Consider the following 16,508-nt stretch of genomic DNA (forward strand, 5'->3'; position numbering starts at 1 on the left):
GCACTGCTTCACACTGAATTTCAAATGAAATGAAAATAAACGCACTAAAGCATTACAGTTTTCATGCACTTCTTTAATATATCAGTTTTCATATTCACAACAAATACATTAAGCTCTTTTTCCTTTTATATAATACAGTCTTAAATATTTTTACACAGAAATATTTTCTCAGAATTTCATCTATCAAAATGTCTTAACCGTTGTCATTTCTTAAGTTGAAACATTTGAAGTCATTTCATTGTTTTGTTTTGTTTTTATCTCCATGCCTCCTAGCAAACGGACAGTACTTCCTTTATACAGCTATTTACAGATGAAAAGAGTCTCCCAAACATTTGTATGATAGTTTTCACTTGAATGAACTTGCACTGGGGTGGGGGTTTAAAGTGCAGGCAAGGCAACATAAAGGAATGTGATATGGACGTTTTTGGTGAAGGCTTTAAAAAGCAAATAAAATATTTTTGGGGGGTAGTGAAAGACTAATGGTTTTGGACTGTAATCAAGTACGTCCCCAAGTATTCCAGAATAAAGAAGGATCAGTCCTTCTTAAGTCAGACTTCTTCAGTAACATTCCCATAGAAAATAAATACAGCACTCTTAAAATACACCTCTACTACCTCCATACGCAACCCATGATAAGTTTGCCAGCTTAATCTGAGAACAAGTCCATTCAAACGTCTTGTCAAGGAACTATACATGTGAAAACAGTGACGAATGTCACAAACAAAAGGATTCACGGAGCTCCTCTTTCCTTAATGGCAAGTTTAAGTGGCTGAAACAATTCACAGAGCATCATCCTTATAAAAATAAAAAGAGACTCAAAATAAATAAATCAATCCATCTCAACAGAAGCAAGAAGATGGAGCGCGTGTCCTCGCTTTTGCAACGGAGCACGAGTGGTGAACCAAGCGCAGAGCCTCAGTTATATGTGCAACATCAAGCATTTTGTGGAGCCGAAAGCAAAAGTTTCGTACAAGAAAAAAAAAAAAAAGGAGGTGGAGCCACTTTTTTTCAATACGAAGAGGCCGAAATAATGAAAAGCATTCCTAGGAGGGCACTTCCACCGTCCACAGTGTCTAGGCGAACTTCAGGGCTACACAGTGCTAGTGTCACACTACAGCCCAAAGCTATGCTAGAGGGTTGACGCAAATGTCTTTGGACCAACGTGAAACGAAGAGCCGCCGCTTTGTCGCACTTTGCGAGCAGGTACAGAGGAAGCCAGTTTGAATCATAGAGTGAATAGATTTGGTCGAAGATCCAGATAACCGTTCTCGGTCAATGGCGAAAGTGGACACAGATGACTTTAGAAGGTTGGTTTAAGCTTTGGTTTTTAGTGTCCTATGGCCCTGCCTGCTTTTGAAATCAATTTTCATTCATTTTGCAATCCGGTAACCATGCTTTAACCTCTTCATATGACAAAATATAATAAGTCTTTAAAAAGGCAAAATTGCGCATCTGCATCAGTCATTTATACAAAGTGCACAGACACACTGCTTAATGTCCATTTCAGCAAATCACAGAATGGGTGAGAGAAAATAAATGTATATGTATATATGTATATATATATATATATATACACACATACATATACACACCTCTTCCAGAGTTTGAAACAACACCGAACAAAAAGTAATAAAATTAAAGCAATATAAATTAATGTAACTTTGCAGGCCTGCCTGTCTATAACAAGAAAAACTATATGAAAAACAACAACAACAACAAAAAACAAAACTATGACCTGTGAACAAACATTTTGGAATGAATCCAGAGGTGCAAGGTCCAAAGAGTCACATGACTTGTGGACAAATGAAAAAAATCCATTATTAACCATAATGGCCTCAAAGGAATGGCTTCTAATAACAACAGTTAAGCATAAATTTGTAGTGAAAAGTACAGAAATACATCCGAAATACGCCCACATCTGAAACAAGGCTTCGTGTTTGCTTTATACAGTGGGTTTTTTTCTACAAGAAACTTCAAATATGATCTTTGACTTATTCAGAAACATGACGTCAGCTACTAGAATGTGGCGAAACAAAATAAAACGAAATAATCACATTCTCCAGAAGCACAGAAACAGCTTTGATTTTGCCCACCTCGGAAATGTCTGATGGAATTTGTGCCGAACCAAAAGAGTCTAAAAACGTCTTTGCGAGGGGCATTCATGGGGATGCAAACTAAAAGATCCTAGAATTTGCCTTGACAAAAAATTAAAAGCAAAGAATATATTTATAAAAAAAAGAGGTATTGAAAAATGGTAGCTTCATTTACCCCAGCTCACAAACCTGCCTGTAACAAAAAATAATAATAATACTGGGTCTGTTTATCTACAACTTACGACCCTGTAGAATTTTGTATTTATTATTAGCAACTCCAGCCACAAGCAACGTTAACGTAACAAACTCGTTGCAAGAGAAAGAAACGTTTCTAAATATCGTTCAAGTTATCTTGTGATATCCAGCACCTCTCCACAACGGCAACTCGACGTCCTTGCTCTTATGCCAATTTTTCCATCATTCCACGCCACAAGTCCATAATATGGACCCTGTTTTCTGATTGGCCAATCCTGTGTGTTCTTCGCCTCCAGGGGCGGAGTGAAGGCGGGGCTTGTGCTCCAATATAATTCATCCCAACCCCATTCATCCTTCTTGGGGAAAAGATTCGTATCCCCCTTCACAATCTATGCCTTTTTTTTCCTTCAGTGACCAGGCATCGGTGTCCTCACATCAGTCGTTTTTTTGTTGTACGCTGCATTATCGAGTTGTCCTGTGTGATGTTTTATGACATTTTTGTAAATTCAGCAATGACACCCTGCAGAGATCTTTTTTTATTTTAAAGCAATTCCATTGAGGCTGTAGCTCTTCGGGTAAAGAGGAAGAAAAACAGCACATTCTTTGAAAACTAGTCCTTTTCTGAGTTATGGATGAACCCACCGTAGGAACACAAGACGTCGTAAAAACTGACAAGGGATGGAGTTGTAGGATTTGCAGCACTACTTAAACGCTGAGAATTCACCTAAAAGGGAACACAAACGACAGATTCGTATCAGTTTTCATACTAATTAATGCAATAGAAGTCTAAAAGTACAACAATGTTTGTCTATTTGTACTTGCCATAGCCACCAGCCTGAATGGGTGTCTTGGGGGAAGCGCAGGCGTACAGGCTGAAGTCTTCTGTCTGGAAGCCAGCGCGGTTAAGGGACGGTTCAGAAGCGCTGCGGTGGATCTTGGGCAGAGAGCGTGCCAATAACTCAATGGAGGCCAGGATCTGCAATAAATAGATGATATGAAGAGTTCAGATGCAAAAGCCTCTAAATGCCATTTGAAATTTTTTTCTTTAATGATGATTTTTATCAAACTTGTATATTTAAGTTCAGTAATTTCACTTAAATAACAATTAATAGGTAATTATCATTGCCATTTAAGTGAAATCACTGAACTTAAATATACAAGCTTGATAAAAATGATCATTAAAGAAGAAATTTTCAAATGGCACTTAGAGGCTTTTGCATCTGAACTCTTCATATATACATATAGGACAAAATAGTTATATTATTAAATAACATATTATATTTAGTATTTTAATTATTTGGATCTGCAATAAATAGATGATATATACTAGTGCTGTCAAACGATTAAAATATTTAATTGCGATTAATCGCATTAATGTCATAGTTGACTCGCGATTAATCGCACATTTTTATCTATTCTAAATGTCTCTTGATTTCTTTTTCTCACATTATTTGTTTTCATTTTAATGCTCTAATCAACATGGAAAAGTGGATCGGCTTGCTTTGTTCAAATGTTTTTTTATTGAAAACAACATTGGCATATACCGTGTTCAAATTCACACTAAAATTCTCACTTGGAGCAAATAATCTCTCACACAATGTAACACTGTCCATCAATAAAAGGGTGAAAGAAATACTGACGAGGGGGCGGAGAATTTGCATCAGTTGTGTGTGTGCACTTGGCCATCATCAAGTAATTTCAGACTATATATACTGTGTGTGTGTGTGTGTGTGTGAGAGCATGTATACACACACACCATAAACTATATTGACTGATTAAAAAAATTCCAAATATATTAAATTCAAAGCTGCAAATATATTCTGTTACATTCTGTTAAATGACACTCCGATGCCCTCTTATGGCAACATACTTCAACATGCCCTTGACAGATGTTTCACAACATTACCTGAGGGAAAAGAGGTCTCTCCTCTCGCTTTTTCTTCAAACAATCTGCCATAAGTCTCTTCATGGCCTTTGGGCAATTACTGCGCACTTTGCTCAGGTCAGGGGAAAGGTAACCTCGGCCAACCATAAAGATAATCTGATAGGAGAGATATGCTCATTACATTTTCCAAAATTCAGATATTAGTAGCAATCCTTCAGAGTACTTGATTCGTGTCATAGACATCCTACTAATAGTACATTACACATATAGTACATTAACATTAGAAATTGATAAGGCATAAGTACTAATTATGCATGATTATGTAACTAATCAATTTAGACAAAAATTTGGGGGGAAAAGTAAAAAAAAAGTGCATTGATAAAAAGTTCACCTGGTCTCTGTTGTTGATGTTGGAATAAGGCAGAGCCCCTGACATGAGCTCATAGAGCACAATGCCGAACGCGTAGACATCCGACTGGAAACTGTATGGGTTTTTATCCTGCAGTCTGATCACCTCTGGAGCCTGAAGAAGACCAATGAGTCAGTCCAGATGCAAAATACTCATATCATAGCTAGTACAAGTGCCACCCTTGACTCACCATCCACAAGATAGAGCCAGATAGCTGCTCAAACTGGTGTGAGCCACTCCAACGGGACTTCACCGTAGCCAGACCGAAATCACCAATCTTTACTGTTAGATCCTCATGCAAAAAGATATCTAGGGAGGTGGTGTTAAGGCTAATATAGAAGCGTATGTACACACACATAGTCTTGGACATCACTGTAAAGTTGATGTACAAAAACACAGGTCCCCTTTCATAGGTACAGCAAATCAGTCTTTAATTACAAAGGATACTGTTACTCTTCAGATCTCTATGGATGATGGACTTGGCGTGCAGATAGCTGTGGATAATACAAATATTTTAAAGTGTTAAATTCATGCATTATAACTTGAACAATTAAGTATCATGATCGCATGATGGATTTTTATTATTATTATTATAGACTGAACGGATTCTTGACTTCTAAACATTATACTGCTATTGATCATCTGTGATTTCTCTCTAATTGATCCAGTGACTCACTCCATGCCCTGGGCCGTCTGGCGGGCAATGTCAATCAGCTTGATCATCTCAAACTTGGTCTCGATGATGTGCAGGTGATGGTAGAGACTCGAGCCTTCACACCACTGTGTAACTATAGCCAGCTGGGGTTTGGTGGTGTAGCCCATGAAGAGCAGGATATTCACATGGCGGGTTTTCCTGTGGGAAATAAAGAATTTTGCAATAAGCTTTGGTAGAACAATGTTTTGGCGGCTCTAGGGGTACTTTGATACTAAGCCGATACTTCCTGTGCGTATTTGTGTGTTTTTGCCATGATACCGAAATTGGTACAGAGAACCGTGAAATTTTACTGGTATTGGTACCGACAACTGAAATTTTGGTATTAGACAAAAAACATAAGACTAACATAGACAAGGTTTACAAATAATGATTGAATTTTTTTTCATTGTTCAAATACTAATCTACAACTTAAACCAACACGTATAAAAACACATTCACGATTATGAAATGCACACCTTTTTTGTTTCAAGTTTCATCGCTTAATGAATGATTGAAACTCTTAAATCAATCAAATCAATGGTCAGTGAAACTAAGTGATTAACCCTCGTGTTGATAGGCAAATTAAATATCATATGAGATTTTATTTTATTATTTTATATTTAATTTAATTGTTGAAATTGAAATGATTTTTTTTTTTTAAATCAACAATTGGGATAGTTTAAAAACCCAAAAAATAATAATAAAAACTACATCGGTTGACCACTACCTGAAACCTACATTTTGGACAGATACAGTCCCTGTTTTGAAATAATGAGCATATTTAGTCCTTATCTTACCTGAGGACACCCACTTCATTTTTAAAGGCCTGTAGCTGCTGTGGAGTGGGGGCTGTGACATTCAACATCTTTACCGCCACATCACCTGTGAGGAAGAGGAAGACACACATTTAGCCCTTTCTGTGCATTCCTTATTAATCTGAAGTCCAAATGCTGTTAACATTCGCACAGGACGCACCGTGCCACTTCCCCTTGTAGACTGTTCCAAAGGAGCCAGATCCTATCCGCTGACCCAGGGTGATCTGACCTTCTGGGATCTCCCAATCATCGCTGGAGTCCCGTCGACCTAGAGTTTTCTACAGAGCAAAATATCAGACAAAATAGATTAAAATGACCTTAGACCTGGACTATATGTGCCAAGTGAGGTAAAAAGAAAAAAAGAAATTCTTTACCATTTTATTGCGGTCCTCAGATGAAGACGATGGCTTCCGCTCCCTCGGCTGGCACGGCGATTTCGACACCTTCACATTCGGCAGGGAACCAGGCAGGGAGGCAGGAGGTGTGGCCGACAGGCCTGTTGTGGAGCCTGGCATTGCAAGAGGTCGAGAAACATCAAAGTTACTTCAACAGGTTATATGGGAGCCAAACAAGAGAGAAACAGAATAAGAGGGGAAGAAGACAGAAGGAAAGGAATAAAATCTTGTGTGGTTTCATGAGGGAGAGAAAGAGAGGAAAGGGGCACGTCACAGCCCATGCAGTGTGAAACGGGGCTGTGGGTGATGGATGCCTCAAATATAAGTCCTGAGCCACATCCCGTCTCTTTCCGAACAGCCAAAATCTAGTGTCCCAAAAAAATATCTCTCACAGATATGTACACTGTTGTATTGCAAGTAGGGATAAACTGATATATATATATATATTTTTGCCAAATACCTGTGTTCTTATTGTTTAGCTAAATCTAGTAAAAAATAAAGTTTTGTTAATTTAAATAAAATATAAATGTTAGATGAATTTCTTTTTCACTGGCCAATACAATACGCAGAAAATAAGTTCAAATATATATTAAATGCTAAATAAAAATATTCATAAAGATAATGTATAGTATGAAATACACATTTTGAGATTTGCTAAAAATAACATTTAACAGTGTAATTAAATTATTTATTGTTTTAAAGATAACTAAAAGTGAGCTTTAGAAAATGGCCAAGGCCGAAAGATAGGGAGTTGTACATCATTCTAAAATGTCTAAATTTGATATATGTAAAATGTGTGCCTTACTAAGCGAGTTTGTAGTGTTGTTGAGTTAAGGACAAGTGAGTGGAATTCAAAGCTCAGTTAAAGCGTGCGTGTCAGAGAAGTGTCAGAGAAAGTGAGAATTCAAAGAAGGAGGAGTGAAATACATCAACAAAACACACAAGTGGAAGACACAGACAGACAGACAAGCAAAGGACGAGACAAGGTGTGGGACACAGCCACGCACAAAGGCCTATCTACCTCTGAACACTGGCTCAGGCTCAAAATCAAAGACAATTTCATTGGGGTGGGAGGACAGAAGGGGGCTTGAGGTCCGTGTTCGGTTCTTCCTCAAGCAGCGGGCTGGGTGTTGCGAGGGGGCTGCAGGGGGGAGAGAGACAGACACGGGATCACTGGCCCCTGAAGATCAGGTGCACTTCCTGTCACCCACTACCCACAATCCTGTGTCTACTCTCAGGTCTCATTTAGAGATGATCAAGTGAATTACAGAGCCAGTTTTTTATTTATTACTGTATATCCATAAAAGGGTTGTTTACTTATGTTATCATTTAATCGCCTTGTATCATTCCAACTGTGATTTTCTTTTATGCTTTTTAATTTACATTTGGTTTATGGAAAAGAGCAGCTTGAACATTCTTCTAAACACATTCTATGTTCCACAGAAAAAAGAAAGTCGCACGGGTTTGGAACAACATGAAGGTGAGTAAATGATGACCGGATGTTTACTTATAATGTTCTGGGACATGTTTTGAAACAGAAAGGACAGGGGGCAACTTTTGATAGCACTGATTAGAAATTAGTACTTTACAGCAGGCCGCTATTCATAAAGAAAAGGGCATAAGCAATTCACAAAGCGGGCAGGGGAGAGTTTGGCCTGTTTGTCAGCTTTACTAGCAGGCAGGGTGAAATGGAACAGCTGTCCCAAACTTCTAAGGCCAATGACACAAAGATAGCACAAAGACATGGGATGACAGAAAGCCATTTGAATTCAGTGTGTCTTAAGTGTATGTTTTCTGTTTCATACAGTCCTTACCTCCATCTGACCTCGGTAAGCCTTGATCACGGATCAAATCCTGTACAGGAATAACACCGATTAGCAGGGACTAGGGGAGTCTGGGGCAATTGTAACTTTTGACACAAATGTACCTTGTTAATTTGTTGGTGGTATAAGAACCATTTATATTAACAGAGACTTGTATAAACAAGATTATGATAAACTAACATTATGGAGGTGATGCAGTGCTTGAGGGCAACTGTAACACTTAATATAGATTCATTTATTTAAAAAAAAAACATTAATTTACGTAAAGAAATATGCATCTAAAATTAAAGAACACATCAAATATTATCAATGTTAATATTTTTGTAATATTACTAAATAGTTCGCCTTTATATTATACTCTTTTTTTTAGATTCAGGAAGTGGGACCTACATTATAGTTATTTAAAATACATATTAGACATGGTCTAAAATATATTTATCAGCTGTTCCAGTTCTCACATCAATGTTGACCGGCTCGATGGTGTTGATATGGACATTAGGGGCCGAGGAAGAGCGATCCCTCTGGCCAAACTGGTTGCGGTGGTCCTCCTCTCCAGGTCTGAAGGATTGTGGGATAGGGATGGATTTGGACGGGGATACAGAAGGATGGCAAAGAGACCTGGAGAGAAAAAAAGACAGGACAGTATTATGAAATTTTGCTTAGTGCATGATTAAAATCACTGTTAAAGTCACTAACGCACTATACTTAAGGTGAGCCTTACAATTTCTCAACTAAAAGAGACACAGCAAGTAACTACACTGATCTGCAAAAGATTTATATCTCTACCAAATTCAAATAAATGCTCTTTTTTAAATTTTATATTCATCAAAAATCCCGGGAAAAAAAAAAACGTATCTGTTTCCATACAATATTAAGATTTCTGAAACATGTGACTGAAAATTCAACTTTGCCATCACAGGACTAAATGACACTTTAAAGTATAGAAAACAAGAAAAAAGTTATTTTAAATTGTAATAATATTTAACAATATTATTGTACTTTTTATCAGAATAAATGCAGCCTTGGTGAGCGTGAGGCGTCTTTCAAAAACGTAATGTAAAAATCTCTCACACACATATACATATATACACACACACACACAAAAGTGGACTAAATTCTTACCCAGTGGACTCGGATGGAGGGAGGGAGGGGCACATCTCTGAAACGGGTGTCGTGCCCTCTGATGACATCTCCTCTTGGGTAATGGGATGGTGCACTAGAAATTTTGATGCCAGCAGTAAACTGAACAAAAACATAAATAATAAGAACAACAGTACAAATATATTACGCATAATTAATTACCCACAGCACAAAACCATATAGGAAGCAAATTATTCCAAATACAGTGAATATAAATATAGGAGAAATAAACAAAAACATTGTTTTAATATTTAATAATAAAATAAATATTATTTACATGCTTTATTTCACTGTGCATTATGCGAGGAGCAAATTTCACCCTTTAACAGATAAAGCAGAAGTGAAAGAATTTCCCATGAGCACTCACTCCAGCTGATCGTAGTTGACACACATGAGCGGGACCTCTGTGCTGCAGCGCTGGTGGAACTTGTAGCCGCACGTCTGGCAGCGGAAGCCCTGAAACAGCAGCTTCCGGCAGAAGTCACAGAAGGCCAGCGTGAAGAAGGTCTTTCGCACCTGTTTTAAATCACCGAAAAAACCCTCAGAGTTATTACGAAGCTTCTGGATAAGCACAATGTATTACAGTCACTACAGTCAAACTGTAAAAAAAAACAAAATAATTCCCTGTAAAGGCAATTCTAAATCAATTATAAATGCTAGATTCAGATTTAGATTATTTTTATTTCATGCCATGTCAGCAGTCAAAGCTATTTTCATGGCAAGAATTCATTTACAAAAATACAAATATCATATAAATACAACAAAAACTAAACAAATATAAACAATTAGTCATATTATACAATATATTTTTTTAAATTAACATATGATAAAAAAAAATCCAGAACCTTTTCAGGCATAATCTCATTAAATATGTCCTTCAAACAAGTAACTTCATAAAAGAGCATTCTACTTGTGTTAAGTCCAGGACAATCTAATAAAAAATGTTTGACAGATAAGGAAATTTTACAAAACATACATGAAGTTGGGTCTTCACCTTTAAGCAAAAAAGCATGGGTCAAACTTGTATGGCATCTGGTGTACACCACTTGATTATAAATGCTAGAAATGTATTGCTAAAACATATTACAAAGACTGAACTGTGAAGTACTGAATTGTGGAGTTAGACCCCTTTAGGTCTAACTCCACAGAATAGCTCCCCTTTAAGGCACAACTTGTGGTCAGTTTCATCATACTCACAAAATTATGGGTCGTCAGAGGCACATTCTCTAAAACCTCAACATGGAGCTCCTCCCCCGTCAACCAGGAAATATCTGTGTCCCAGCCAATCGGCTTCTTCTCCCTAATGTGGGCGGGACAGACATTAAATGTGAAGTACAGCTGGCAGTACGACGTAACCTTGGTTTTTGCACTAGTGAAGGTTAGAGCAGTTATTACCCATCCTGAACCCTGTAGACCGCACAGCATTCTGGGATCAGGCCTCGCATCATCAGAGCCTTCTTTAAAGAGTCTCTCAGAGTCATCCCACACCGAGCTGGAACCTGAAACGCACACACAAACCACTTACTCATGTAACTTTTATCTCCTTGCAGTGAGACTGTGGCTACGTCTGATTTCTTGGCTCCAAATCATACAGCCGCTTCTCTTTGCTAAACCAAAAGAGACAAGCTGAGCAGATAATCAAAATAAAGGGGGTCACCTATATTCGCTAATTTCCCATGGACTCCCGCTGCTCTACAATCTGGTTGGAGTGGAAATTCCTTTCAAAAACCTCTTTTTAAAGCCCTGCCTGAAATCTTACTGTGAAGAATTGTCAAAACATCCTGCCACATCTGTACATGACAGAACTTCTCAAATCCAGCTGTGGGCAAAACATTACAGACGTAACTCACCCCATTTTTCAGATCCCTTACCCGATATTCTGTCAAAGCCAGTATTATATTAGTTACGTACTATTACAGCATTTATATAGTTAAGTTTACAGTCTACTTTTGGTAAATGGTACATATAAAAGCAAAACAGTACTAAGCATTCAGCAACGAACTCACCACTGTCCTCTGTTTGTTGGGCAGGAAAACCCTTACGATGGGTTTCTGGGGCGAGCGGGGATTCCCTCGTGATGCGTCAGTGGGGGTCTGCAGGACAGCCAATGTGTTTGGGGTGATGGGGGCACTCTGGGCGCCCGGCCCCTTCACATCCAGCAGGGTTAGTGTCGGCGAGGAGCAGAACTCTGTTCCGTTTCCGATAGCCTCCAAAAGCTGCTGTTCCCGCTGCTGTAATGCATCCAGCTTACTGGTGTACTCTTCATAGGCCTGTGGCATGGAGGAAATATATCATTAACACTTTATAAATGTTTCACATAAATGCTGATGTTTTGAGGGAAAATTTTACTACTTCAAATATTTCCATCAGTTCTTTTCCTTGTTTTCTATTCATTCAGAACAATGTTAGTGGCAATGTTTTATGTAGGCAACAACTGTTGTTTCATATAAACAGAGTTTTCAGCTAGCATGTTGCTAAGCTAACGGCTATACTCTAATAAACATAAAAAGGAAATATTGGGGAAACTTAATTTTTATTTAATGCTTGAATTATTTAAAATGATTTCTCCCATTTTGTCCACATACTTTCATACACCTTTGATGCCTTAAAATGCTACAGTTAGTTTGTTGTAACTGTGGATGGTCTCAATTCTAGTCACTTCATTTACTGTATAACATTAACTTTCTTGGTACAGTAAAACACCTTTCACACCCAACTCACCTCCAGGTATATAGATGGTGGATTGTGTTCTCCTCCAAACTTGTCTAAAAGGGCTTCTAGGTGCTCCTGGGTTAACTTAATCATCTGTTTGATGTTCCATATCTGCAAAGAAAATGAGAGTTAGCCAACCAAAATTTCCCAGCTTCCTTTTTTATGAAAAGGTTCCACTGAAGTGTTTGAGCAGATACATTTGAACTTAACCATAGATGAATGAGGACCTCATGACTGTGCTAGATCTAATTAACACAGAATCACTTGCTTGTCTCCACTAAGCTGTAAAAACTGACACTGGACGGCTGTCTCAAGCCCTGCCCATAGTAAATATGCAATATTAATTAAGTCTGAGGTGTGAAGCAAATTAAATACCGACAGTGAGCTCTAGCAAAGAAACAGCTTCAAAATTCATCAACTTGCTTCAACCGAAGTGTGCATTATATTTTTTTTCCAGACACAAGCGTAATTTGCAGAGACAATTTTATGCAATTTCTAGATTTATTTGCCCCAAAACCATATACACTGCACTGCACATGGTACTATCAAAAGGCCCATTCACACAAAGAACAATAGCTATTAGCGTCCATGCCATATTCAATATCAGTTTATGATAAGCACGTGCTGCAGTGTTTGTCAGCTGCATTAAATGTCCCAGCTCTTTAAAGTAGGATTGATTTTGATTGGCTGCCAATGTTTTTATCGTTCATCAGCTAGAAAAAAAAAAAACATTTCTGTAAGTGATTGGAACAACATTGTTTCTCTGTGCTGTTATCATTGTATCTGTGGTGTGGACTACTTTTCTTTTACATTTAGAAAGAAAAACTAGGCCAAGGCCTATATCTTTATCGTTATCATCCTTGGTGTAAACAGGCCTTTACTCCATTTGTTTGAGCATCACAAACAACCCGACAACACAATACTGGCTCAACCAATGGTGTACATTTGGGGGCGGGGCTATTCCTGTGTCCAACCAATGGAAGCACGGGAGATCTTCAGGAAACCTGTTTTTTTTTTTTTGTTTTTTTTTTTGTTTTTTTTTTTCATGTCCCTAAACACATAAAAACACATTAAAGGTCTGATACTGTAAATGTACGATTTATGCAAAATCTTCTGAGATTCAAAATCCTAATGTCAATATTTTTAAAAATCCGAGACATTTGTCAGGAGATGTGTAAACTACAATTTTTAGTTATTGAGGATTTAATAGATTTAATTATAGCACAATTTTAAAACAATTGGTGTGCCTGAAGTCATGGTTAGCTATGTTTCCAACATCCACATATTTGTATGCAAATTTTAGGATATTGCAGAAAAAGAAAAGGCTGGATGGAAACACCAAGGCGTGCATAAATTCTAAAAATGTACACAAAAAATGTATCCACTTAATTGAGGCGGATCATTTTTATATCCAATGTTAAGACATGCTCTTAAACTATGATTATAGTCTATTTTGCAATGGGTTGCAAGCATTTTCTCAAGGAAACATCCAAGCAACGTGTTCTAAAAAGCCAATAAACAATTTTCAATTTTGCCAAGCAATACAAGCAGCATCATAAAATACTCCAAGTTTGTTGGAAAATGTCCCAGCCAAGTGAACACAATCTGACAGTGCTACAAAGCTTTACAAGTCAACTTTATTATGATCACCATTTTGAGAAGCAATTTTCCAGCAGACTGTCAAGAAACGTGGAATGCCTCAACGCCCCCATGAAATAGCACATTTAAGTGCATCTAACTTTAGTTCTGATTAAAAATCCTGCATTCCGAGAGTCAAGCTGCCACTTGATTCCCAATCAACGGTGCAGATAAACTGGCTCTACTAGTCAAAGTGGTGACTCTGTTTGCAACTTGATGCAACATAACCAAGACAGTTTAAAATAGCTCAATACATGAAATACTTGCAGGCATCCTCTACAAAGGAAATGTTCACCCAAAAATGAAAAATCTATTAATATTAAAACATCCTCATTTCAATTCAAACATGTATTAATTTCTTTATTCTGTTTCTTTATTCTGTAGAACACAGAAGCAGAATTTTTGAAGACAGAACATATAATTTCATAGAAAGGAACCAGACCTTTCAAACTGACAAACACCATATTATATTCCAAGGCTTCTAAAGCCATATGATAGTGTATGAAATGACTGAAAATTAAATTGTTATTCATTGACATTATGTATTTTAATGATTCATTAATGAATGAATGATCCTGTTCTCAAATTCAATTTAGTCCAGTTGTGTGACACATTTTTTGGTGAATTATTCCTTCAACATTTGAGTCAGTAAAAACTAGCTGACAACAAATACTGTACAGTAGCCAAACATTCAAGATTCTAGTTCAATGTATAAATTGAAGAAACTGCCACTGCATAACCCATCTAAGTAATGTTTATTGGGGAAGATCAGATGTACGGTATACCCTGCTGACCATACATAAAACTGATAACTAGGTTTAGGTTTATACGAAATCGTGCTCCACTCTTTAACGTAAGAGCGAATTCAGTGCTAAAAAGTATATTTTTAAAAAAGGAAAGAAAAAAACAAATACTACAGTAAATATAGTTATTACCAAAAAAAAAAAGCAAGACAACTCCAGTGTAAAATCAGACAGTATAACCCTGTTACAGCAGCCAGCAGTAAAATTAATCTAATTACCACTAAGCACTCATATAATGATGACTTACACAAGCTGCTCTTTAATCCAACTAGTCTTCCAGCAAAATAGGGAAGCTGTTTCCTGAATAAACAAATTTGTGACCTGTTCCATGACGGTGTAAACTTTTTTTTTTACTTTCCAAATTAAACAGAATGAATGGATGCCCTGCTGGAAAATCCATCTTAAATCGGCAGTAGGGAATTGACACACGGTAGATGGTTTCTAGATAGCTAGAGAAAACACAAACCAGCTGAAAAAAAAAAAAAAAAAAAAAAAAAACAGCTACCACAAAGTCAAACTGTTTTTGGAACAGGGTTCTAGCTTGAAGACAGCCAACAAATCATCTACCAGCTGGTAATGCCAGCTTATAGTGGTTTCTGGAACATTGTACATGGTCAAACTGGCTAATAACCAGTTCCTGAACACAGCTAATGTTACTAACTTAAGCTGATGTTCCAGCAAGAAACAGAATGTACCCAGTAATACCCAGTGTGCGCATCTAACAGCAAAGGCCCCTTATAGCAGCATAGATGATTTGTACAGACAGTTGACAGCGTAGAAGATATAAGCATAATGCATTGCATTAACACGGGGTAAAAAATGAATATATGGAACGTTCGCAGGGCTCCATGCACGAGCACAATGACATCACTGCAGATTTAAATGTAAATGTAAATGCATTCGAACGCAGAAGGTGACACGGAGTCGAACAGTTAATACATTCCCAGTTGCATCTGTAGTTTCCCATTACGATGCATCGCAAGGTGAGATACATGCATTGCAGCGGGGTCTGGTGGGGAAATAAAGCCAATGAAACACGAACAGGCCTTCTGATAAACATTGGCTCAGAGAACTGCAATGAGAGAATTATAAATGGCGTCATTCGAAAATGCACCTTGCGAAAATGCATAAGCGCACGATATAAGATTTGGTCGACTTATATATTGGTGCACCATCTCTCTCCCCTGCAATGCATTGCATCCCCCCACGATCCGTATTACAGCCGGTGTTTCCTGAACATCTCCATCCAGCCCAGCTACGCTCTACAGCCGAGCTCTCCTTCAACCCTGACTCCCCCATTGTACCTCCTCGGGAATGTCCTGTTGACATTCGGGGATCGCCGCTCCTCCGGGACAGGCAGGTTCGAGCCCCGCGCCCAGCTCGTCCAGTCCCGGGTCCCGCTCCGGATCGCGGTTCATGCTGTCTCCGTTGAAGACGGGCGGTGGGGACTCGGCGCTGCTCAACGCCGCCATTTTAAACCACGAGAAACTGAGTGGAAAATAGAGGAAAGTAACAGAGAACGAGACAGGAGGGGGAGACAGATTCACCAAATGTAAACCCGTTGAGGGGTAAATGCAATGGGGATACTGGACGCCGTCCAATACACTAATATTAAAGTGTATATTCTAAAACGAACAAGTCACAATTATGTTTCTGCCATGTCTTTCATTTAGTTTATCTGGTTGGTTGACCATTTCAAGGCAGCCGTTTAATCTAGAAACTGATTTTGCTCTGCATATAACTAACTTTAATATGAATATTACCTATAAAGACTGAACAGAGTGACTTCTGTAGTATGAACTTCTGTAGACTTCTAAAATATGAACATCAAGCCTGTTGTTCAGTCTTCTACACTTTTTTTAGTAAGTCATATTTTAGTATTATTTTATAAAGTAAACATAAGTAG

The 16,508-nt window shown here is 37.9% G+C and overlaps 1 protein-coding gene across 2 annotated transcripts; it reads right to left on the bottom strand.

Moving 5' to 3' along the window:
* Nucleotides 1-52: 52 nt before the first annotated feature.
* On the bottom strand, nucleotides 53-16,117 carry braf (B-Raf proto-oncogene, serine/threonine kinase). 2 transcript variants are annotated; one of them, XM_039668040.2, is made up of 20 exons: nucleotides 15,907-16,117; nucleotides 12,171-12,272; nucleotides 11,456-11,719; nucleotides 10,845-10,948; nucleotides 10,647-10,749; nucleotides 9,817-9,965; nucleotides 9,432-9,551; nucleotides 8,768-8,927; nucleotides 8,301-8,340; nucleotides 7,508-7,627; nucleotides 6,466-6,599; nucleotides 6,252-6,369; nucleotides 6,074-6,158; nucleotides 5,259-5,435; nucleotides 5,030-5,076; nucleotides 4,773-4,891; nucleotides 4,565-4,696; nucleotides 4,195-4,329; nucleotides 3,111-3,264; nucleotides 53-3,012 (listed from the first exon to the last, which is right to left on the bottom strand). In XM_039668040.2, the coding sequence occupies exons 1-20, from the start codon at nucleotides 16,072-16,074 to the stop codon at nucleotides 2,990-2,992; spliced, it is 2,454 nt and encodes an 817-aa protein (XP_039523974.2). In that variant the 5' UTR covers nucleotides 16,075-16,117; the 3' UTR covers nucleotides 53-2,989. The 2 variants fall into 2 exon arrangements, with proteins under 2 accessions (XP_039523974.2, XP_039523975.2); XM_039668041.2 differs by lacking the exon at nucleotides 7,508-7,627 and having other exon boundaries at nucleotides 15,907-16,116.
* Between the last annotated feature and the right edge of the window lie 391 nt (nucleotides 16,118-16,508).

Source organism: Pimephales promelas, chromosome 24 (assembly GCF_988280905.1).
Source record: "Pimephales promelas chromosome 24, fPimPro1.hap1.1, whole genome shotgun sequence".
Classification (NCBI taxonomy): domain Eukaryota; kingdom Metazoa; phylum Chordata; class Actinopteri; order Cypriniformes; family Leuciscidae; genus Pimephales; species Pimephales promelas.